This window comes from Podarcis pityusensis (genome assembly GCF_964106645.2).
Source record: "Podarcis pityusensis genome assembly, chromosome: 4".
Classification (NCBI taxonomy): Eukaryota; Metazoa; Chordata; class Lepidosauria; order Squamata; family Lacertidae; genus Podarcis; species Podarcis pityusensis.
The window spans coordinates 9,821,966-9,846,955 of record NC_138027.1 but is presented as its reverse complement, the minus strand read 5'-3'; the positions used below and the strand labels follow the sequence as shown (position 1 = coordinate 9,846,955).

General features: G+C 48.6%; 3 protein-coding genes across 5 annotated transcripts in view; all 3 read left to right on the top strand.

Annotated features, from left to right (window-relative positions):
* Positions 1 to 2,057, top strand: part of PAK1 (p21 (RAC1) activated kinase 1) — a 109,747-nt gene extending 107,690 nt beyond the window's left edge. For both annotated transcript variants that reach the window (XM_081002169.1, XM_081002168.1), the window contains 2 exons: positions 256 to 393; positions 1,255 to 2,057. In XM_081002169.1, the coding sequence (XP_080858295.1) occupies positions 256 to 393; positions 1,255 to 1,341 (225 nt within the window). In that variant the 3' untranslated portion in view covers positions 1,342 to 2,057. The remainder of the gene's footprint in view (positions 1 to 255; positions 394 to 1,254) is intronic.
* A 5,800-nt stretch (positions 2,058 to 7,857) lies between these two features.
* LOC308476025 (uncharacterized protein) lies at positions 7,858 to 12,186 on the top strand. Its single transcript, XM_081003374.1, has 2 exons — positions 7,858 to 8,147; positions 11,137 to 12,186. Exon 2 carries the CDS (start codon positions 11,184 to 11,186, stop codon positions 12,075 to 12,077), a length of 894 nt encoding a protein of 297 aa, XP_080859500.1. The 5' UTR covers positions 7,858 to 8,147; positions 11,137 to 11,183; the 3' UTR covers positions 12,078 to 12,186.
* Positions 12,187 to 20,909: 8,723 nt separating this feature from the next.
* GDPD4 (glycerophosphodiester phosphodiesterase domain containing 4) overlaps positions 20,910 to 24,990 on the top strand; it is a 51,300-nt gene continuing 47,219 nt past the window's right edge. Inside the window, exon 1 of one of the 2 annotated variants that reach the window (XM_081002163.1) lies at positions 20,910 to 21,097. The gene's annotated coding sequence lies outside the window, so the exon portion shown is untranslated. The remainder of the gene's footprint in view (positions 21,098 to 24,990) is intronic. The other variant, XM_081002161.1, reaches the window with a different exon arrangement.

The following is a 24,990-nucleotide window of genomic DNA, read 5'->3' as shown; positions in this document are numbered from 1 at the left end:
TTTTTTACATGAGTAGAATATGTGCTTTTATTTAAAATGCATCTCTGGGTTATTTGTGGGGCACAGGAATTTGTTCATTTTTTTCCTTCAAAATATAGTCCGGCCCCCCACATGGTCTGAGGGACGGTGGACCGGCCCACGGCTGAAAAAGATTGCTGACCCCTGCTGTAACCATTATGGTATAAAATAAAATCTCTGAGCTGAGCTCTTTTTTCTTCTTCTTCTCTTCCCGCTCGCCTCTGTCCTCTCTTTTAGGCTTTATATCTTATTGCGACCAACGGGACCCCCGAGCTGCAGAACCCAGAGAAGCTTTCGCCCATCTTTAGAGACTTCCTTAATCGCTGCCTCGAGATGGATGTGGAGAAGAGGGGCTCTGCGAAAGAGCTCCTCCAGGTAAACGCATCAATTTGGAGAAAGATTGCTTGTTGTTTAGTCCTTTAGTTGTGTCCGACTCTTCTTGATCCCCTGGACCAAAGCACGCCAGGCACTCCTGTCTTCCACTGCCTCCCACAGTTTGGTCAGGCTCATGTTTGTAGCTTTGAGAACACTGTCCAACCATCTCGTCCTCTGTCGTCCCCTTCTCCTTGTGACCTCCATCTTTCCCAACATCAGGGTCTTTTCCAGGGAGTCTTCTCTTCTCATTAGGTGGCCAAAGTCTTGGAGCCTCAGCTTCAGGATCTGTCCTTCCAGTGAGCACTCAGGGCTGATTTCCTTCAGGCATTTAAAGGCAGGATCGTACCACTTCTAAAGGGACAGAGCCTTTAAACCAAAGAGCCTAGGGCTTGCTGATCAGAAGGTCGGTGGTTCAAATCCCCGCGACAGGGTGAGCTCCCGTTGCTTGGTCCCTGCTCCTGCCAACCTAGCAGTTCGAAAGCACGTCAAAGTGCAAGTAGATAAATAGGCACCACTGCGGCAGGAAGGTAAACGGCGTTTCCGTGCGCTGCTCTGGTTCGCCAGAAGCGGCTTAGTCATGCTGGCCACATGACCTGGAAGCTGTACGCTGGCTCCCTCGGCCACTAAAGCGAGATGAGCGCCGCAACCCCAGAGTCGGCCACGACTGGACCTAATGGTCAGGGGTCCCTTTACCGTTTACTATCTTTAATATCCCCACAACACTGAGCTCATTGGATCAAAGTTCTCACCCAGGTCTCGGCAGCTTCCCATGTGCCAGCCCACCTTTGAATATACCGCCATTGGTTTATCGCTTGAGCTGGCCGTTCTTCATTTGCTGAAACCTGTCTCCTTCTTTTCCAGCACCAGTTTCTCAAAATCGCCAAGCCCCTCTCCAGCCTCACTCCTCTGATCATCGCGGCGAAGGAGGCTGCGAAGAACAACCACTGACGCGCTCCGTGGGGCCACCGCCGCCGTGCCAAACCCTCTTGGCTTTTAACTTTTCCCGAAAACACCTGTTTCAAAGAGCCCGGCTCTCTCCCGACTTTTAAGGCCGCACCCCGAAGCTTTTCATCCTGCGAGATCGGGACCGCGGCATCAACGTGCACCCGAAACTCAAAAGCAGACACCTGGGGGCGGAAGCAGGTGTCGCCCTCAAAACTGTGACCTCCCACGTGGAATGGGTGTGTGGGGCGGAATTTGTATGTTTGAAAGAGCCATTAAGGGGCTGTCTGATCTCGAACAAAATAAGTTGCCAAGCCAGTATGTTTTCATATCTTTTAGTGTGTTGTTGAATTTAAGAAGAGAGGAAAACCTGATTCCATGCAACCTTTAGGGCAATTGGAGGAATTGCATTTCTCACTGCCTGTGTTTTCTTTTACCTCTGCGAAAAGCCCCCTGTTCGTATGACTACTGAGAGACGGGCATAGTTTGGATTACGTGAAAACGAGCACAGGGAGTGTTTTTCTTTTTAAAAAAATAAATCTCAAGGGAAATGGAATTTCTTCCACTGAACCAGAAATGAGCATCCTGTATCTGTTAGAAGATGACAATTAATGAATGTTCATCATGCTGTGTGTATGGGGGCTGGATGGTGGTGGGGTTTTTGTGTGTGTGTGAAACTTAATCGCCCTCTGATTAAATTCTCGTCCTTGTTTCCACCCTTCTGACCGGCATCATCTGTGTAAATCTGTGCTTTTAATTGAGTTGTGAATTTGTCAGAAAGGTGAAGGCGCTTTGTATACACAGAGGGCTCTGTTGGCTAAAAGGCCATGTCTGATATCAAAGGACAATTGAAAGTACAGCAATTCAGAGAGACCAAAGTACCAGAGGCTAAACTGCGAGTGCAAGAGACATTTGGAGACAGACAGACAGACAGACACACACACACACACACACACACACACACCACACAGCTGTCAACTTACAGATTTGAAAATAAGGGATCAGCAGCCAAAATAAGGGATTTTCAGAGCACAGGTATGTTCAACTTCTGAGCCCCTCCGAGCCAAAGGCAGAAAGCCCAGCCAGCAGCCAAATGAAGCCTCAAGCGGTGGTTCCCACAGCGCAGCAACCCGGCAAAGGGGATGCAGCAAGGAAAACCACCGTCACCTCTCCGCTGGGAAGCGCTGAGCAAAAGCGAGTCCCCAGGCAACACAGCCGATTTGATCGGCACAAGGCATGCAAGCTCCACCCCCCAGTCGTTCTTAGACTCCTTATTGGGTGAGCAACGCAACCAAGCAACAGAGTTGGAGCCTCCCTCCTCCCTGGCCAGCAGGGAGGGAGAGGAGCTGCTTCCTTTGAAACCCGGGAAATTTAAGGGACATCATAATAAGGGACAGCAGCGGGATACAGCACTGGGATAAGGGACTTTCCCGCCAAATAAGGGACGGTTGACAGCTATGACACACACACAGGCTGTATTTGTCTGTGTTTATATACTACTATAATACTAGACACCTCATGGGCGAGATGGGGCGCTCTGTTTTGCAGGACGGCCTCGATATGGTGCGTGTAACGGATCCTTGGAGGAACGGAGAGAATAATAGAATTGTAGAGTTGGAAGGGACCCCAGGGGTCATCTAGTCTAACCCCCTGCAAGGAAGGACCGAGAAGTTGCACTGATGTTGGTGCCACTCTGTACTTTAAAGAAGACATAAAGGCTGTCCCATATGGGGATCGAACCTGCAACCTGGGCTGACATGTTGGAAGGTATGAAATACCTGAAGCAGCTCACATCCCCTGCTTGTGTGTAAGGGGTTTATCCACAAGTAACATTCCTCTGGTCGTCCGAAGCACACTCCTTGCTTTAAAACTCCATGTCTGAGCGCTCTTTTTCTTGCTCTGCAAAAACTTGCTCTTTAAAGTTGAATCAAGCAAATAGCAATCCATGGAAAAACTGAATTGATGTTTGCTCCGATTGAGCACCAAAGAGCAGGTTTATATTGGGCAAAAAACCACACACTGATACGGAGCTTTTAAGGAGAAACCTGTGCCTAGAAAGAGCAGGGTGAAAAATAAGTCTGGATAAGTCAGGAAATGCAATTTGCATGATGATGCAGATACAACTCCCATCCCTCTTATTTCTGCAAATGCCTCTCTAGCAAATCCATGATAATTTTATTCATAATTTGCTGGCTATAATTTATATGCTATGTTATCTGACAGCGGCTGCACCTGAGACAGCTAAGGCATGAGCGAAAATGCGGTAAAATCCCATATTAAAACCACCTGTCAGTTGAGTATATAAGCATGTAAAGGTAAAGGGCAAGGATCCCGGATAGTTAAGTCCAGTCAAAGGCGACTCTGGGGTTGCGGCACTCATATCACTTTCAGGCCAAGGGAAATGGCGTTTGTCCACAGACAGCTTTCCGGGACATGTGGCCAGCATGACTAAACCGCTTCTAGCGCCATGGACCGCCATGACGGAAGCCAGAGCACACGGAAACGCCGTTTACCTTCCCGCCGCAATGGTACCTATTTATCTACTTGCACTGGTGTGCTTTCAAACTGCTAGGTTGGCAGGAGCTGGGACAGAACAACGGGAGCTTATTCCGTCGCAGGGATTCGAACCGCCGACCTTCCAATCGGCAAGCCCAAGAGGCTCAGTGGTTTAGACCACAGTGCCACCCACGTCCCTAAAACATAAAACTTGGGCCCAAGACCGATCTTGACACAACCCTATAAAATCCACAAAATGATATAGAAATGGCTCCGCATCTTTGATTTTGGGAAGCTGTCTCCCCACCTGCAGATGTCATGTGGGGGGGATGACAGATCTGTTGCAGAAATGCCCCATGATGGAGGATGAAAGCTAGAAAGTTACTTTGAAATAGACTCAGTTACCTTTTGGAAGAATGTAACTGGGCTGCCTTTGGGCAATAATAATGGCATTCAGAAGCACAACTGCCTCCACAGCTGGAGGCAGGAATGCTTCTGAATGCCAGTTGCTGGAAACCACAGGAGGGGGGAGTTGGACTTGCGTTCGAATCCTGATTGCTGCATTTCCACAGGCATCTGGTCAGCCATTGTGAGAACAGTGGACTGGATGGGCCATTGGCCTGATCCAGCAGGTTATTATTATTATTATTATTATTTATACCCCTCTCCCCCCCAGCCAAGACCGGGTTCAAGGCGGCTAATACCAGGTATAAAAACAATTGATTGAAATGCAACTTAAAAACAAGATTAAAATACAACATTAAAATGCAGCCTCATTTCAGTAGGAATTCAAATCAAAAACTTTTTTGGGGATGAAAACGTCAAGTCTTCACCAAGGCCAATTATCCAGACTGGTCCTACGTGGGCCAGAAAAAAAGCCAGGGAAGTCCCCAAATGGGAGTTCCATCACAGAAGGAAAAAGGAAAAAGGAAAGAGGGGGACGAGGAGGGGATCAAGTTGATTCCAAGCCAAAGGCCAGGTGGAACAACTCTGTCTTACAGGCCCTGCGGAAAAAAATCAGATCCCACAGGGCCCTGGTCTCATGAGACAGAGCGTTCTACCAGGCCGGAGCCAGTGTTGAAAAGGCCCTGGCTCTGGTTGAGGCTAATCTGACTTCCTTAGGGCCCCCCAGGACCTCTAGGGTGTTGCTATTTATGGACCTTAAGGTCCTCCGTGGGGCATACCGGGAGAGGCGGTCCCATAGGTACGAGGGTCCTAAGCCATGAAGGATCCTTAAAAATTATGAAATCAATGGTACTAATATAATGAACATCTATGCACCTCCTGACACCTCAACTCTTTCAAATATTTGTTTTATTTATTCATAAAAGTATTTACCTGCAACCTTCTCACAAATTGTTGGGGTAATACTATAGAGCAGCACAGAAACATTTAACGCAATAAAGAGCAATCATTGAAATGACTGGTGACTCGAGAAAAAACTGGACAACTGCATACACCTGTTGGCATAAAAAGAGCCACTGAGAGGCAAATGAAAGTCAAAACTGAGGATTTTTACCGGGAGAGTGCCCCATAGCATGGGATCAGCGATGACACTCAATGCCGGACTTCTGGTTGAGTTCAGTCAGGCCTTCAACAGGGGGGACAAATGGCAGTTCTCCTCTGGAAACAGGCTGCGATAAAAGGGTTCAGGTGGACCAGCGGTGGTCAAGTCAGACAGATGCCTCTTGAGAAGATCACAACAGGACCAGAGGCAATGTGGCGTAGTGGTTAGAGCATCAGACTAGGACCTGGGAGACAAGGGTTCAAATCCCCTCTCGCTCATGAAGCTTGCTGGGTGACTGTGTGGACCGCGCACTGCCTCTCAACCTAACCTACCTCGCAGGGGTGTTGTGGGGGGTTAAATGAGGAGGGAGAGAAAACGATGGAGCCCCCCTTGAGAAGAAAGGTGGGAGTTAAATGCAACTGCACTGGCTCCTAAAAAGGGATGCGGGTGGCGCTGTGGGTAAAACCTCAGTGCCTAGGACTTGCCGATCGCATGGTCAGCGGTTCGAATCCCCACGGCGGGGTGAGCTCCCGTCTTTCGGTCCCAGCTCCTGTCCACCTAGCAGTTTGAAAGCACCCCTAAGTGCAAGTAGATAAATAGGTACCGCTTTATAGTGGGAAGGTAAACGGCGTTTCCGTGTGCTGCGCTGGTGCTGGCTCGCCAGAGCAGCTTCGTCACGCTGGCCATGTGACCTGGAAGTGTCTTCGGACGGCGCTGGCTCCCGGCCTCTTGAGCGAGATGAGCACACAACCCTAGAGTCGGACATGACTGGCCCGTACGGGCAGGGGTACCTTTACCTTTACCTTTGCACTGGCTCCTGGTGGAGTACAGGGTCAGGTTTAAGGTGCTGGTTTTGACCTTTAAAGCCCTTCACGGCCTAGGACCCTCGTACCTACAGGACCGCCTCTTTTGGTATGTCCCACGGAGGACCTTAAGGTCCATAAATGACAACATTTTGGAGGTCCCAGGTCGCAAGGTGGTTAGATTGGTCTCAACTAGGGCCAGGGCCTTTTCAGCACTGGCCCCGACTTGGTGGAACGCTCTGTCACAAGAGACCAGGGCCCTGCGGGACTTGACATCTTTCCGCAGGGCCTGCAAGACAGAGCTGTTCCACCTGGCCTTTGGTTTGGACTCAGCCTGACCCTTATGTTTCCCTCCCCTTATGGTTTTGATCTATGGGCTACTTTTAAAATGAGGCTGCATTTTAACCAGTATTTTAAATTGGTTGTTTCCCCCCCCCCCCCGTTATGTTTTTACTGTAATTTTACTGGTGTTAAACCACCCTGAGCCCAGCTCTGGCCGGGGAGGGTGGGGTATAAATTATTATTATTATTATTATTATTATTATTATTATTATTAAAATAAATAAAACAAATAAAAAGAATTAGCAGTGACAGACATAGAGATAAATACCCCCCTCTGTGAATTGTTCTGCCTTTTTAAAGGCAGTGAGTAGCTGCTGATGTGTGCAGCTGTACAGTGGCGTAGCGTGGGGGGTGCCAGGGGGGCCGGCCGCACCGGGCGCAACATCTGGGGGGGGCGCGCTCGCTGCCTCCGGAGTCGCCGAAGAGCCTCGGGCGCAGGCTGTAGCAGAGCCCCATGTCTCGTGGAACCGACGAGCTGTGCGCGCGCCCGGGCTGAAGGCGTCCGGCAGACAGCGGCTCTCAGCCCCGCGCGTCAGGGCCGCGGAGGACGTGCCAGGCAGCCCCTCCTCACAGCCCCGCCTCCGCTGCTGCTGCTGCTGCAGCTGCTGGGCCATGTTGCATTTTCCTCGCCTCTCTGCCCCCCTCCTCCTCCGGGCAAGCGGCGTGGTTTGGGCGGCAGCGCCAGCAGCAACTCGACTCAGATCGGCAGGTTAGGGGTTGGGGGGGCGCAAATTACTTGCCTTGCCCCGGGTTAGGGGGCGCAAATTACTTGCCTTGCCCCGGGTGCTGACAACTCACGCTACGCCGCTGCAGCTGTAACAACAACAACAACAACAACGTAGAGTCGGAAGAGACCCAAGATTCATCTAGTCCAACTCTCTGCAATGCAATGAGTTGTTCATTATTGTTGTTGCTGCCTTATTATATTTATACCTCACCTTTCTCCCTGATGGGGACTCAAGATGGGCAGCTTACAGATAAAAATAAGAACCGCCAAAACCACAGGGAAAAAGCCCCAATCATTTAAATCCTGTGTTTTATTACTAGGGCTTTGGACTAGGGCAAGTTACAGGGAACCAGGCAGAGGGCCTTTTCAGTAGTGGCACCCGCCCTGTGGAACGCTCTCCCACCAGATGTCAAAGAGATAAACAACTACCAGACTTTTAGAAAACATCTGAAGGCAGCCCTGTTCAGGGAAGCTTTTAATGTTTAACAGACTACTGTATTTTAGTGTTTTGTTGGAAGCCGCCCAGAGTGGCTGGGGAAACCCAGCCAGATGGGCGGGGTATTAATAATAATAATAATAATAATAATAATAATAATAATTGGACATGAAGGCAGTTTATCCCAGTGGCCCAACTCCTCCTTCCCCTCCTTTAACCCAAAAAAGTGGAAGCATGTGAGCGATGAAGCCTAAACCGGGCGGAACATTTTGAGTCTTTCAATCTGTGGTTAAAATGGGTCGGTGCTTGTCCTCCTCTTAATTCTTCGAGCACTAGGCCTTTCTGCACCAGCTCCATTTCCACGCCCTCTGAGAATGATCTCAGGGCTGGGCATTGTGACATCAGCTGCAGGCCAGATTCCAGCAGCCAGCCTTGGATTGGTTGGGGCTGAGTTCCAGGAGAGCATGTAGGCAAAAACCTATCAAAAACTCTGGCTCTTGGGTGAGTAGCCAATGCTTGGCTTTCTGCTTTCATTTCATTGCCTCCTTTTCTACACAAAACCAATCAGAGCCCCTGGCCAGGAGTGCCAGCTTGGCCCCGCGACCGTAGGTGCCCAGGGCGTGGGTGCCATGCAAAGTGCCTGGCCATGGCACCAAACTTTGTGGGTGCCCGGCACTTTCACGGGAAATTTTGATATGTACTGAAGTTCTCACCCTGGGCCAGCAGAGGGATACTGTAGATAGTTTTCACTCAGGTCCACATATGCAAATAAGGGATTGAAAGTGACGTTCAGTGATTGGATAGTTACAGAAAATGGTTACTGTTGCGTTCTAGTGGAGCTCTATATAAGCAGGCTGGTTGAACCCTTCAGTTCAGTTCTGTTCTGGCCTGTGAATAAACAAGAGCTGTTTGAAGAATCGCTGTGTCGTCTGATATGTTCACCCACAACTCAACAAATTTTGTGGGTGCTCAGACACCCAGGGCCCCCGGGAGTTGGCACCTATGGCCCTGCCATTTTGAGATTGCTTGAATTTATTTCCACTGCGCCCAGAGCATCTTACAAATGGCACCCACTTATTCTCAAATCCAAAACAAGGGGGCGGGTGAGAAAGCAGTTTGCAAAATGTATCAAGCAATACAGAAATCAGCCCTGTTAACAAACATAGAAGAAACGCAATACAGTAGTACCTCCGGTTGCGAATGGGATCCGTTCCGGAGGCCCGTTTGCAACATGAAAGGAATGCAACCTGCAGCGGCGCATCTGTGTATGCATGAGATGCGATTTGCCACTTCTGCGCATGCATGTGATGTCATTTTGCGCTTCTGCGCATGCGCGTGATGTCATTTTGCGCTTCTGCGCATGCACGAGTGTCGAAACCCGGAAGTAACCCTTTCTGGTACTTCCGGGTCGCCGCGGGACGTAACCTGAAAGAACGTAACATGAAGCGGAAATAACATGAGGTATGACTGTTTTGCAAAAGAAATAATCTAGACTTACATAAGTAAAATGCTTTTGTGGTTTCAGTGGTACCTCTGGATGCGAATGGGATCCGTTCCGGAGCCCTGTTTGCATCCTGAATAGAATGTAAGGCGCGTCTGCGGGTCACATTTTGCCGCTTCCCCCATGCACGTGACATCATTTTGAGCATCTGCGCATGGGCGAGTGGCGAAACCAGGAAGTAACGCGCTCCGTTACTTCCGGGTTGCCATGGAGCGCAACCCAAAAGCGCTCAACCTGAAGCACATTCAACTCGAGGTATGACTGTATTCATTTCATAAAACTTATGCGCTGCTTGACTGTAAAAAAACAAAAATAACCCAACAGCGTCAACGTGGTTTTAAAATTATTGGGGGGAAAACAGCTGTTTAAAACATTCAAAATATGTAACCAGCAATGAACTAAAAACAGATTAAAACATGCATGAACATTCTACACAGCTGGGTAGGCTTGTCTAAACAAAAATGGCTTTAGCGGGCGCCGAAAAGAGTACAGTGAAGGCGCTTGTCTGATGTCAATAGGCAGGGAGTTCCAAAGGGTAGGTGTTGCCATGCAAAAAAATGGATTTCTTCCAAACATGGAGCGAGTGTTATGTGGCGTCTGCAAAAGTACCAGTCCTACAGACAGAAGCGCTTGTGGGCGTACACGTATTGGGTAAGGCGATCTTGCAGGTAAATTGGTCCCAAGTTGTGAATAAACAGTGTAATTGCAAAATAATCCTCTACAGGTAAAAAAAGCAAATTACAGAAGCATTAAAATATAATTAAAATATGCAATAAAACAATGCCATTCCATTGTTAAGTCCAGTCAAAGGAGACTATGGGGTTGCGGCGCTCACCTCGCTTTCAGGCCGAGGGAGCCAGCATTTGTCCACAGACAACTTTCCGGGTCATGTGGCCAGCAGGACTAAACCGCTTCTGGCGTAATGGAACACCGTGACAGAAGCAAGAGCGCACAGAAACTCCGTTTACTTCCCGCCACAGCGATACCTATTTATCTACTTGCACTGGCGTGCTTTCAAACTGCTAGGTTGGCAGGAGCTGGAACAGAGCAACAGGAGCTCACTTTGTCGTGGGGATTCGAACCGCGACCTTCTGATCGGCAAGCCCAAGAGGCTCTGTGGTTTAGACCACAGCGCCACCCGCATCCCTACGCCATTCAAATAGCATAGCAGAGATCCTAGTATCATGCCAACATAGAATTGTAGAGTTGGAAGTGGCCCAAGGATCATGTAGCCCCCTGCAATGCAGGCGTCTCAACTAAGGATCTACAGTTCTACTGTTAGAATAGCTCTTACTGTCAGAGAGTTCTTCGTGAATTTGAGTCGTGCTCTCCTTTCTTGTAGCGTGAAGCCATTGGTTCGGGTCCAGAGCGAGAGAAGAGGGAGCAGCTTGCTCCCTCTTCCATGTGACAGCCTGTGGCAATCACACAGGGTCCCCGGACGTTTCACCGTCTATTGATCCCTGTGCCACCACTTTATTTCTCGCTGCCACCACCCAGGCCCTACCTGGTACAATACTGAGTCCAGTCAGGGTTAAATTGGAACATAAACTTCTGTTTATTTATTGCAGTTTAACAAACGTGTGGTTTCAGAAATGGTATCGGTCAATTACAATCATGGGATGCCTATCCAGACCTATAACTTCCGCTACCTGCTCTCACTCACTAAACCACCTCTCAGATATTTACTTGTCTTCCTAGCTCCTAACTTCCTGAATCAGCTTATTTCGCTACACTAACTCAACCTCCCCACAGACTCTATCCCAATTGACTCCCACTCCAACCAACTCCCAACGAACTCCACTCTTTGCTCTCCCAGAGCTGGTTTTATACTCCCTCTGACTCCACCCCCTGGGTCCTGATTGGGTAACCTGTTTAACTATTTCACCTCCAGCACTCTCATATGTTAACATCACACAGCCCTTGAGATATCGAGAGGCCAAGAAAGATGAGACGTTGTTTATTCCCACGTTGTCTTTTTCATCTCTGCAGAGCCCACAGCCCCTTTGTTCCTCTCGGAAGCCAAGCCCTGTCGCACCATGGACAAGTCTGCGCTGTGCCACCTGACGGATGCCAACGGGAATTTGAAAAACCAGATCTGGGACCTGAGAGAGACGGCCGCCAACCTTGACGCTGAGAAGCAGGAGATCCTGACGGAGAACAGGAGCGTCAAAGAGCAGAACCGGAGCCTTGAAGCCAAGATCGAGTGTTTCAAAGCCATGGCGGAGGACTTCGAAAAGGAAGAAGAGGAGCTCCAGGGAGTTCTGAGGAAGCTGGAGGAGACGATCGCGCAGCTGGAATCCCAGAACACGGCCTTGAAAGGCACCAACAAGATGCTGAGGACCGAAATACAAAAGGTGTCCAGCCACATCGTTCTCTTCCAGGATTACAAGGCAACGCAAGACCAGGACATCTGTCACATGAAGCAGGTGATGGAGCACATTGTGAGCTACTTCAAGCAGCTGGAGTCAAAGATCGAGACGGCCGAGCAGAGATTCGGCGAGGAGCAGAGCGAAGCCGCCGAACTCCAGCGCACCTTGGATGAGCTTGAGCAGATCCGCGAGGTCCAGGAGAACGAGATCCTCTGCCTGAAGGACCAGCTGGAAGAGGCGTCGTTCATGAGGCTGGAGAAGGATGAGAGCCTCAAGGTCCCGTCTCTGCTGCACGAGATGGTCCAAGCCAAGCTGGTCCAGGATTCCTTGGCCATGCACAGCAGCCTCCTCCTGCTGTTGTCCAAAGTCGTGTGGCTGTTTCTGGCGGTGGCCGTCTGCCTGGGGTTCCTGAGCGTCTTGGCCAAAGTCTACCTCTTCGTCTTCAACCAGGACCTGGAATCCGGAAGCCAAGCTCTGCTCTTCACGGACCGCCTCCGCCTGCTGGCGGAAGTCCTCTCTCCGCATCCCATGAGGAGGTCGAACGGCTTGCTGCCCTTTTGAGACGGACGCCGCGGCGCGGGAAGCAAACCCGGCGGAGCTAGCCGCCCATTCTTGTATCAAAACCATGTGCCTTCAAAAATTAAAAGGACTCCCTCCCCCACTTAAGAAACGCCCCAGCCTAAATTTCCATCTGATTCCACTTGATCTTGCCAGAATATTCAGCACAGGTGTGCCCCCCACCCACTAACATTCCGGTACTCCGCCTGCATAAGTGAAAATTGCATAATTGGGGAATCCCTCTCTAAACCCCCTTCAATTCCCCTCTCTGCCACTCTCTTTCCCACCCAGACCAAAATTTGAAATCCAGACCAAAATTCAAAGTAGGATTGAAGCCCTGGGGCTGGCTGGAGGCTGGAAAGTAGCTGCTGCTTCTGCTGCGCTACCACACGTATCAGCTGTTTGGTGGGGAGGCTGAGCAGCTGTCAGGCAGCCAACAAGGAGAACAGGTTGTTTGCAAATCAGGGAAAGAAAGTGAAACTCTGGCTAACTTGCAGCTACCGTATTTTTCGTTCCATAAGACGCATTATTTACCTCCTAAAAAGGGGAAATGTGTGTGCGTCTTATGGAGCGAATGCAGGGGGGAGGCAGGCAGGAAAAGCCCCCAAGAGCTGCACACAAGCTCCGTGCGACTCTTGCGGGCTTTTCCTCAGGAGGAAAAAGGGACTGACGCGGCCAGTCAGTCCCTTCTCCCTCCTTGTAGAAAGGGTGCGCGGCTCCTGTGGGCTTTTGCGGGAGGTGGGGGAATTGCCATAGCCGCGTGCAGCCTCTCCCGGCTGGAGAGGTTGCGTGCGGCTAAAGAGGAAGCCAAGACAGCCAGCAGGATGGATCCTGCTGGCTGTCTTGGCTTCTTTGCTCTTTGGGGCCGGGGGGGGGCCCGGGCTTCCCCCGGCAGCCCCGAAAAACTCTGGGAGAAGTGGACAGGCTGCATACAGCCTGTCCACTGCTCTTTGGGGCTGGGGGGGGATAATATATTTTTTCTTGATTTCCCCCTCTAAAAACTAGGTGCGCCTTATGGTCTGGTGCGCCTTATGGAGCAAAAAATACGGTAGTTTCTTTATTAAGGAAGCAGAATAAAACGCAGAGATTACCGAGGGTTGCTCTTGTCTAGGTGAAGTGGTTGCTCATGCTGGCTTGCAACTCCTCCTTCGCTCCCCATCCCTCTTTGTCAGGCCCCTTCCTGTCCACAGCGAGCCCCCAGGGACCCTCTCTGTGTCTACCTGACTCTCTGCTCTGTAACATGCAAAAGATGTCTTGTTCCGCAGGCCCATAGCATAGTGAGCCCAATTCCCATTCTATAGTTCAGTCCATATAACTATAGAATTGTACAGTGGGAAGGGGTCCTGAGGGTCATCTAGTCCAACCCCCTGCAATGCAGGAATGTCAACTAAAGCATCCAGGACAGATGGCCCTCCAACCTCCACTTAAAAACTTCCTATGAAAAGAGAGTCCATCACCTCCCAAGGGAGACTGTTCCACTGTCAAAAGCTCTTACTGTCAGCTTTTTCTGATGTTTAGTCAGAATCTTCCTTCTTGTAACTTTAAGCCATTGGATCTGGTCCTACTTTCCTGAGCAGGGAAAAACAAGCTTGCTGCCTCTTCCATGTGACATCCCTTGAAAGATTTGAAGATGGCTTTTGGCTTCTGTTCAAATCCTACCATCACCCATGAGCAATTACTCCATCTTTGTGGGGGTTGCCTTGTGGTTGGCTGAGACAAAACAAAAACTCTGTGTCAACACTTTCCACAGGGTAAATAGACGGTTGAGAATTGGCAGTTTATGCTTCTGAAGATTCATGACCAAGCATTATGGGAGCTCCCCCATGTGGAGTATATTGAGAAAGTGCAGACTTAATTTTAAACATATTTTGTTGCACCCTCTGGAGGCTGTAGCTAGATGGTTTTCATCCACCATGCTCAGGTTGTGTTTATTTGCTTTTAAAAGCAGTCTATGCTTTAAACATCTAATCTGATTTGCATATGTTAATTTGCATTATTGAGTGTTCTTTTTGCAGTGTGAGGGAGGAGCAAGGGAACATTTTGAACTGATATACCTTGTGCACAACATCTCTTGTCTTTGAAACAGTCTCTCAGAACTTCCCACGAATGCTAAATGGCTATTACTATCATTATTATCAATAGCGATGATTTATTTCCATTATGAATTGCTTCCCGTGAGAAATCCTGAAGTGGTTCACAATATAATAAAAACATTTTTAAACAATTGCATACATAAACATGATGTTTAAGTGTGTTCGTGCACACACACACACACACGTCACACATGAATTATTTTCAAATACAACAGAGATACCAGTTGATGAGCTGGTAAATATGGGTCAGGACTGTACCACTTCCGATTACAGGTGGAGAAAAACCTATGATGGAAGACTCCTTGTTTCTGGGGAAAGGAGGAAAGGAATAGAGTGTCTTTCCCTGGCATGGCAGATGCCAAGACTGAGGATATACAGTGAGGGGGGAAGGTATTTGATCCCCTGCAAAATTTACCCGTTTGCCCTCTGACGAAGAAATGACCAGTCCATAATTTTAATGGTAGGTTTATTGCAGCTGTGAGAGACAGAATAACAACAGGAAAACCCCCAGAAACCCAGAAGACAAAAGTCAGAGATGGATGTGCATTATAAGGAGTGAAATAAGTATTTGCAAAAGATGAGTTAGTACTTGGTGGCAAAACCCTTCTTGGCAATTACAGAGGCCAGACGTTTCTGGTAGGTCTGCAACACATCTCAGGAGGTATTTTGTCCCAGTCCTCTTTGCAGATCCTCTCCAAGTCAGTAAGATTTCGAGGCTGATGTGTAGCTACTCGAACCTTCAGAATAACCTTCGAACAGTTATTCTGTCTCTCACAGCTACAATAAACCTACCATTAAAATTATGGACTGGTCATTTCTTCGTCAGAGGGCAAACGGGCAAATTTAGCAGGGGATCAAATACTTTCCCCCCTCACTGTAGAGCATGCTCTTTCATGTTCCTTTGGGGAAGACCCCTAGATCAGTGGAAGAGCACTTGTTCTTTAATGTAGAAGGCCGCAGGTTCAATTCCTAGCGTCTCAAAAGACTTGCCGCCTGGAACCCTGATGAGCTACTGCCAGTCAGTGTAAAGGTAAAGGGACCCCTGACCATTAGGTCCAGTCATGGCCGACTCTGGGGTTGCGGCGCTCATCTTGCTTTATTGGCCGAGGGAGCCGGCGTACAACTTCTGGGTCATGTGCCCAGCATGACTATGCCGCTTCTGGTGAACCAGAGCAGCACACAGAAACGCCATTTACCTTCCCGCCAGAGCGGTACCTATTTATCTACTTGCACTTTGACGTGCTTTTGAACTGCTAGGTTGGCAGGAGCAGGGACCAAGCAGCGGGAGCTCACCCCATCGCGGGGATTCAAACCGCCGACCTTCTGATTGGCAAGTCCTAGGGTCAGTGGTTTAACCCACAGCACCACCCACCATCTATTCAAAGCACATCCCCACCTGCAAAAGTGTAGGGTTGCCATATGTCTGGACATACCTGGAATACTGCAGTCGGCAGCAGTGTTTGGGCAGAAATCGGTTGAATGTCCGGGAAAATCTGGACAAATGGTATCCTGTGTCGGCAGTGCCTTTTCTGCCAATTTTCTATAAAAATAGCTTTAAAATGGGGTGGGTTTTTTTGTGATTTTGCCCAAAGAAGCTCAACAACTTTGGGCAAAACCAAAACAGGCTCAACAACTTTGCCAAAAAAAGGGTCCGGATTTTCACTGTTTGAAATACGGCAACCCTACAAAGTGTGTCAAAAAAAGGGCTTCCTTGCTTAGGCCTCTGGGTAAAGAAACCGCTTTTTGGCATTCAAAACAATCTTATCGGGCTGAGTCATTGCGTTATCTAGGTGTACTCTGCTTCAAGGCCAGGAATGAGGCCTGCTAAATGGGAAATGGTTTCAGCTGTGTGGGAATGCATGTAAGCCAAGGTTCCAGAAGTTTCCAGCCTCAAAGCCTTCTGATTGGCTCAGGAGACTCACCTTGGTTGCTATGCCCTTTGCAATACCTGGAGACCAAGCCTTTTAAGGTATGGATAATAGCCTGCATAAACGATCTTATGGACCGTATAGAGTTAGTTCAAGTTAGCGCTGTTATTTTACTCTGAGAGGTGCATCCATGAAATGGCCGCAACCCAACTGAGCATCAAACTTCCCCACTGAGAGCTAGGACTTGCAAGCATGTGCTCTGGTGGCCTTGGGGCACATCCTGTCTCCTTGACTAGCAAGACCTCCTGGAACTGGCTGTGGAACATTGATCTGGTCAACAGCGCTTCCACCTTCACCGGACTGGTCCTCTCTGGGATCGGAAGACGGGAATGGCCTGAGGGTGCCTCGACCCAAGGGTCCAGATGATCGCACCCAGTGATTTCATCTTGTTTGTTGTTGTTTAGTCATTTAGTCGTGTCCAACTCTTCGTGACCCCCTGGACCAGAGCACGCCAGGCACTCCTGTCTTCCGCTGCCTCCCGCAGTTTGGTCAAACTCATGCTGGTAGCTTCAAGAACACTGTCCAACCATCTCGTCCTCTGTCGTCCCCTTCTCCTTGTGCCCTCCATCTTTCCCAACATCAGGGTCTTTTCCAGAGAGTCTTCTCTTCTCATGAGGTGGCCAAAGTATTGGAGCCTCAGCTTCAGGATCTGTCCTTCCAGTGAGCACTCAGGGCTGATTTCCTTCAGAATGGAAAGGTTTGATCTTCTTGCAGTCCATGGGACTCTCAAGAGTCTCCTCCAGCACCATAATTCAAAAGCATCCATTTTTCGGCGATCAGCCTTCTTTATGGTCCAGCTCTCACTTCCATACATCACTACTGGGAAAACCATAGCTTTAACTATACGGACCTTTGTTGGCAAGGTGATGTCTGCTTTTTAAGATGCTGTCTAGGTTTCTAGTGATTTCATAACAGATCTCAAAAAGTATGTGGAGGCAGGATGGAAACATGGAGAACATCACAAGCTAAAGCTCGCTGGGTGGACCAGCCGTCTCCCAGCAGCACCTTCTGTCATGGCTCTGGACCAGCGACCCTCAGATGCAGAGAGCTCTTGCATCAGGAGAGGGATACACTCCCCAGTCCTTCCAGTAAGGACCAACTGGTACCAGAACCTACATTTTGTCCCTGGAGGCATAAAGAAGCATCTCTGCCACTGGACACAGGTGAGTGGACTATATACTCCTCGGAGGACCAGGAAAGACCTGGTCCAAATAACAACAACAACAACATAATATTTATACCCCACCCATCTGGCTGAGTCTCCCCAGCCACTCTGGGTGGCTCCCAATCGAGTGTTAAAAACAATACAGCATTAAATATTAAAAACTTCCCTAAACAGGGCTGCCTTCAGATGTCTTTTAAAAATAAGACATCTGATGGGAGGGCGTTCCACAGGGTGGGCGCCACTACCGAGAAGGCCCTCTGTCTGGCTCCCTGAAACTTCACTTCTCGCAATGAGGGAACCAGCAGAAGGCGGAGCTGGACCTCAGTGTCCAGGCAGAACGATGGGGGTGGAGACGCTCCTTCAGGTATACAGGACCGAGGCCGTTTAGGGCTTTCAAGGTCAGCACCAACACTTTGAATTGTGCCCGGAAATGTACTGGGAGCCAATGTAGGTCTTTCAGGACCAGTGTTATGTGGTCCCGGTGGCCGCTCCCAGTCACCAGTCTAGCTGCCGCATTCTGGATTAATTGCAGTTTCTGGGTCACTTTCAAAGGTAGCCCCACGTAGAGCGCATTGCAGTAGTCCAAGCGGGAGATAACTAGAGCATGCACCACTCTGGCGAGACAGTCTGTGGGCAGGTAGGGTCTCAGCCTGCGTACCAGGTGGAGCTGGTAAACAGCTGCCCTGGGCACAGATTTCACTTGCGCCTCCATGGACAGCTGGAGTCCAAAATGACTCCCAGGCTGAGCAGCTGGTCCTTCAGGGGCACAGTTACCCCATTCAGGACCAGGGAGTCTTCCACACCTGCCGCCTCCTGTCCCCCCAAAACAGTACTTCTGTCTTGACAGGATTCAACCTCAATCTGTTAGCCACCATCCATCCTCCAAACGCCTCCAGACATTCACACAGGACCTCCACCGCCTTCACTGGTTCTGATTTAAAAGAGAGGTAGAGCTGTGTATCATCCGCATACTGATGGACACCCAGCCCAAACCCCCTGATGATCTCTCCCAGCAGCTTCATATAGATATTAAAAAGCATAGGGGAGAGGACAGAGCCCTGAGGCACCCCACAAGTGAGAGCCCAGGGGTCTGAACACTCATCCCCCCCCACCATTTTCTGGACACGGCCCAGGAGGAAGGAGCGGAACCACTGTATAACAGTGCCCCCAGCTCCCAGTCCCTTAAGACGGTCCAGAAAGATGTTATGGTTGATGGTATCAAACACCGCTGAGAGATTCAGCAGAACTAGGAAACAGCTCTCCCCTTTGTCCCTAGCCCACTGGAGATCATCGACCAGCGCGACCAAGTCAGTTTCAGTCCCATGATGAGGCCTGAATCCTGACTGGAAAGGATCCAAATGGTCCGCTTCTTCCAGGACCACTTTCTGAACACCACTTTCTGGACACAGCCCAGGAGGAGGGATAATATATTTATACCCCACCCATCTGGCTGGGTTTCCCAGCTTTGTAGCTTTAACCCTGCTGCCTAGATGAAGTCAATGGCTACAGGAAAAGACACCTGCCATTTAACTGGAAAAGTGATGCTCACAAATCTTACTTGGGGTGCAGGGAATCCCTTCCCAGCACAGAACACAGAGATCAGTCTGACTTGCAGAAATCATTTCCTTAATGACGGGCAATTCTCTCTCCTGCTTGGTCTCCCATCTCCCGGACTTTTTATTCATTTCGGCAACCCCATAGAGTTCAAGGTGTGATTGCCATCATAAAGTGCAGTGCACATGTTATAAAACGATGCCAATCCTCAGATTTCCCCCCCGCATGCCACGCGCATTTCAGAAATCAAGTTTATGGCTTCATAGCTCTCTGGGGCAGTCATCAACACAGAGCAATTTCCCCTTAAAGTAAAGGATGTTGACCCTCAGAGTGACACTGCGGCAGAGAGGCTGTTGTCAATTCAACATATTGTGAACCAGGAGTGGTTTTATGGTAGATGATCTTCGGAGTTTCACAAACTGGCATTGAGGAGGGGAAAGCTCTCACTTCAGAGCCGGAGAATAAGCCTCATCTGCACTAGGCATTTAAAGCAGGATCGTACCACTTCTAAAGGGACAGAGCCTTTAAACCACAGAGCCTAGGGCTTGCCGATCAGAAGGTCGGCAGTTCGAATCCCCGCGACGGGGTGAGCTCCCGTTGCTCGGTCCCTGCTCCTGCCAACCTAGCAATTCGAAAGCACGTCAAAGTGCAAGTAGATAAATAGGTACTGCTCCAGCGGGAAGGTAAACGGCGTTTCCGTGCTCTGCTCTGGTTCGCCAGAAGCGGCTTTGTCATGCTGGCCACATGACCCGGAAGCTGTACTCTAGCTCCCTCGGCCAATAAAGCGAGATGAGCGCCGCAACCCCAGAGTCGGCCACGACTGGACCTAATGGTCAGGGGTCCCTTTACCTTTACCACTTCTAAACAGTCATGGATTCCACCTCCCCAAAAAATCTCTCTCTCTCTCTTTTTAATGAGTTTATTTACAGCACATACACACACACTTGTAAAACTAAACATGAAAATAATAATACACAATCGAAAGAAAAAACCAAAAACCAAAGAAATACAAACAAAGCATAACAATGTACGAAAACTTATACAAAACCAATAGCCAACAATTTATATACACCATATTTCAGTTCTTCTTTTCTTCCAATTGACTTCCTTCATCCTCAACAAGGTTCTCTTTTCGTTTTTGGTAAACTGTCTCCTCCTTAGTTCGTTATTACGCCTTTTTCTTACAACTTTTTTGTCCGGGTTTTCGCTTTTTGAAATATGGCAGCCCTACTTAACAGTCGACCCCTCTTCCCTGGGAACTCTGGGAATTGTAGTTCTGTGAGGGGGGAATTAGGATCTCCCAGCACCTCTTGAGCTGGAGGGACCATTGCCCAATTAGCTAATGATTTGTAAGGAGCATTTCAAGGCTGACAACAGGGCTGTGTTTCTTGAAATTCTCAGGCCACTCAGGGGTGAGATATGCGATTCTCTAATCAGAGCTTCACGGATTTCCTGCTTTTCAAAGGGCTGTGGCCAAATTCATATCCCCGAACAGCCTCAGACAGTTACACAATAGCAAACAAACTTCCTTTTGTGCGGCTGGTAGTTCCCCCACTCCTTTATTCTCCGGCCTTCCTCCAGTTTCCCAAAAGAAGGCTCTTTTCTAATTGGATTTACATTTTTTCAACTTCAAAGTGCTCTTGTCAGTCCAAGATAGTTCATCAGGATTTTTTATTAAGTTCAAGCACTGAGATCCCAATCTGAATGAGACACCAGGAGGAGGAGGAGGCAGAAAATGGAAAAATTATTGCATGTAATATGAACGAAACTGTTTTCTGTAGAAACCTTAAACAATGGAAATGATTTCTTCCCATTTGCCATACTCCAGTTCTGCTTTATGATATTTCTAAGCGCAGATGCTCAAAAAAATAATATCTGTTGGCAGAATTTTTAAATCAAATTGTTCGTGTCTGATGTGGAAGCAGGAACATTGAGAACCAAATTCTTCCTTCTTCCTCCCTCCCTCCCTCCCTCACTGTCTCTTGCAGTGCCATATGGCAAACAACTTTCCCCATTTGGATTACATCTCAATCTTTTCCAGTCGCTTTTGGATTGAGCTTTTAAAGAAAAAGAACAACGGTCACAGATGGCAAATGCCCCGCCCAGTGTGGGAGGAGCTTAGCTGTTTGCAGCCCTCCTTTCCTACTTCGGAGATTCCAGCTGTACTTCTCTTTGGCTGCGGAGATATAAGAAGCAGAGGTCGCCACCACGGAAGGGAGGCGGTGAATGGGAGGGCGCTCAAAGGAGGAGAAGTGCAAATCGTTTTGGTAAAAGAAATCTGAGGTGAGTGGCATCTCTCCCCAAAAGAGCTGTTCTGGGTGCTGCCTTGGTTGTTAATGCCCTTATTAAGATTCCCTGCAGAGTAACGGTTTGGGAAGTGTGAGGATTTCTCTTCCATTTGCCCCCAAACCGACCCCAGATCTCCATCCTCGGTGGATGGGAACAGATTGCTAATGAAGCGACCTTTTGCAAAGGGGCGAGCAGGAACAAATCCTTTGGCAAAGGGGAAAAACTCACCCTTGGCTCGGACGGATGCATTTTATTAAGAAGTCTCGAAAGCCACGCAGCGTTCCAAGTGATTTCTTCCTATATAACGGGCCATGAACACACATCTAAAACCGATGGATGTGTAGGGCAATCCTCTCTTTTGGCCAGTGCCAACAGGAGGAGGGGATCAGTGGCAGCGAGGGTTTGCAAAACATCTGGCAAGGAGGCTTCCCGTCAGCTTGCAAATGGAGCAACAAGTAATCTGTGAAATGTTAACATCTGGAGGGAAGCCGTAGCCAGTTCCCAAAGTTGTCGCCGAAGCCAAAACAACCGAGAGGCAGAATCATACTTTCCCAAACAAAATAACTCTGTACAGTTGTACCTCGGGTTACATATGCTTCAGGTTACATACGCTTCAGGTTACAGACTCCGCTAACCCAGAAATAGTGCTTCAGGTTAAGAACTTTGCTTCAGAATGAGAACAGAAATCGTGCTCCGGCGGCACGGCAGCAGCAGGAGGCCCCATTAGCTAAAGCGGTGCTTCAGGTTAAGAACAGTTTCAGGTTGAGTACGGACCTCTGGAACGAATTAAGTACTTAACCTGAGGTACTACTGTATGTGGTTTGCAAAAGATTAATTGGATAGCTCATTTGGAAGAGTTCTAGCTTGCAGCTGAACGACAAAGTGGGTTTAAAATTATATTTTGTTTTGCTGGTAGAGCATGAGACTCTTAATGTCAGGGTCAGGGGTTAAGAGCCCCACCTTGGGCAAAAAAAATTTCCTGCATTGCAGGGGGTTGGGCTAGATGGCCCTTAGGGTCCCTTCCAACTTTGCAATTATATGATTAGCAGTAATGTACGGAAATTCAACACCTTCTAGTACTTAAATGATATTTACAATGCCAAAACAATAAAGGCATACGCAACTCAATATCTCAAAGCCAAAGAGTCCAAATATTCCTCAACAAGTCCAAGAGAACAACTCTTTGTGAAGAATCACATTTTCAGCAAAGCACACATCTGTTGTTATAGATTTAAGCACAAGCAATCTATCAGTTTTAACAGCCTTTAACAGTATATGTATATATGTTTAAAAAATGGGTGATTTCTGTTGCAAATCTATTGTGAACAGTGTTAGGAAAGTTGTTGCATATGCTAGACAACTGGATGGCGCTGTGGGTTAAACCACAGAGCCTAGGACTTGCCGATCAGAAGGTCGGTGGTTCCGATCCCCGCGACGGGGTGAGCTCCCGTTGCTCGGTCCCTGCTCCTGCCAACCTAGCAGTTCGAAAGTGCAAGTAGATCAATAGGTACCACTCCGGCGGGAAGGTAAACGGCGTTTTCGTGCACTGCTCTGGTTCGCCAGAAGCGGCTCAGTCATGCTGGCCACATGACCCGGAAGCTGTACGGCGGCTCCCTTGGCCAATAAAGCGAGATGAGCGCCGCAACCCCAGAGTCGGTCACGACTGGACCTAATGGTCGGGGGTCCCTTTACCTTTTACTAAAAGAGAGATGGGGAAAAGGCTTAAAGTTGGGTTTATTTTTAGACACCTGGGGTTCAATTTAAAGGTTGTCTTCTACAGGGATGGAGAAAGAATTCAATTTTGTTTGCATTTTAATGAGAAAACACCCATTCCACACTCCTCAAACCAATATGCAAAGTGAAACACTTTCTTTGAAATTCGATGCAATTTCCCAACCAAAATGCGTATATCAAAGGAAAGTATATTAGTGAAAAATAACATACATAATGCATCAGATATGAAGAAATTACTGGCAAAAAGTATATATTGTTCAAAGAGGAGTAGTAAAAAATGTGTTTATTAGGAGAAATTCGCACTAAAATGCTGATGAATTTTCACTATTGGGTTGTTTTTATTTTTATTATTTATTTTGTGGTTGTTTTACATATTGATTTTATTCTGTGAACCACCCTGAGACCCAGAGGTATAGGGTGGTATATAAATTCAATTAATGATGATGATGATGAATATAATTGTAAATTGCTGCTGAAATGTGAATTTGCTCAAACTTCAGCTTTGCACAGGATTCAGTGGTTGGTGCAAAGGCTCCTGGGATTGCACTTGCAAAGGCTCATGGGAGTCCTGTTTTTGTGCCCTCTCTTCTGGGCTATTTTAGGGCCGGTTTTGCCATTTTAAAAGTCACTTCCGGGGCCGGTGCAACACGTGCTTGTGCTATTAAAGAAAATAGCTGCATAATCTAAGAGAACTGGATTCCTCCACTCCCGTTTGCTTGGGGATCAGATCGCACTCTTGCATATTCTATTTCTGTAATTCCTCCTGCCCTGAAATATCCAGTTACTTTCCCCATCCACCCCTTCACTTCTGTTTGATACAGGATCCCTTCCAGTAAAGGAACCAGGACGGAATCCGCTGGGTTCGTAAAAGTTCTGTGCATTCTTACCACTTCTTTCGCCGTTGGAGATCTAATGTGAAACTGATTCCCACCTTTGCCTGGTCTAAATGAACTGCGTTGGTGGAGAGAGAGTTCCCATCCTGCTCCAGTTTCAGGTAGCAAGTGATCAGGGATGATGGTAACTGTAGTCCAACACCATCTTGGACATTAATAGTGAAGGGGGCCATCTTGGAAGGGAGGAGGGGGTGGCAGCCTGCAAGAGAGAATTATCTATAGGAAGCTGTAAAACGCATGCAAGCCAGTAGTTTAGTTTGTAGTAAAGGTAAAGGTACCCCTGACCATTAGGTCCAGTCACGGAAGACTCTGGGGTTGCGGCACTCATCTCGCTTTACTGGCCAAGGGAGCCGGCGTACAGCTTCCGGGTCATGTGGCCAGCATGACTAAGCCGCTTCTGGCGAACCAGAGCAGCGCACAGAAACGCTGTTTACCTTCCCGCCGGAGTGGTACCTATTTATCTACTTGCACTTTGACGTGCTTTCGAACTGCTAGGTTGGCAGGAGCTGGGACCAAACAACGGGAGCTCACCCCGTTGCGGGGATTCAAACCACTGACCTTCTGATTGGCAAGCCCTAGGCTCTGTGGTTTAGACCACAGCGCCACCCGCATCCCTGTAGGGAGAGTAGGAGAGCTGAAAATAATGCCGATATATTTCGCATCTGCCAACCAATGCACCCCTTTGGTTTCAGATGGCACATGGGCAGACGAGTCCCAAAATCCCCAGGACACAAATTTCCACCGCCCTCTAGCAAATAAGGGGCTCATTTGTCATCATTAATGTATTTAGTGTTAACTCTGGAAGTGGATCCTCGATTCTGACCAAACTAAGCCTACTTTTGCAATTGTAAAGGTAAAGTTAAAGGACCCCTGACAGTTAAGTCCAGTCGCAAACGACTCTGGGGTTGCGGCACTCATCTCGCTTTACAGGCCAAGGGAGCTGGCGTACAGCTTCCGGGTCATGTGGCCTTCATGACTAAGCCGCTTTCGGCAAAACCAGTGCAGCTCACAGAAACGCTGTTTACTTTCCCGCTGCCGGAGCGGTACCTATTTATCTACTTGCACTTTTTGGGGGGCTTTCGAACTGCTAGGTATGCAGGAGCTGGGACCGAGCAACGGGAGCTCACCCTGTCATGGGGATTCGAACCGCTGACCTTCCAATCGGCAAGCCCAAGAGGCTCAGGGGTTTAGACCACAGCCCCACTCGCGTCCATTTTGTGATTGTACGTTGTATTAAACTGTTCCTAATGTTGCTGATAA

Bases quoted from the DNA above. Each gene is read 5' to 3' on its own strand.
- LOC308476025 (XM_081003374.1), top strand. From the start codon at position 11,184: ATGGACAAGTCTGCGCTGTGCCACCTGACGGATGCCAACGGGAATTTG.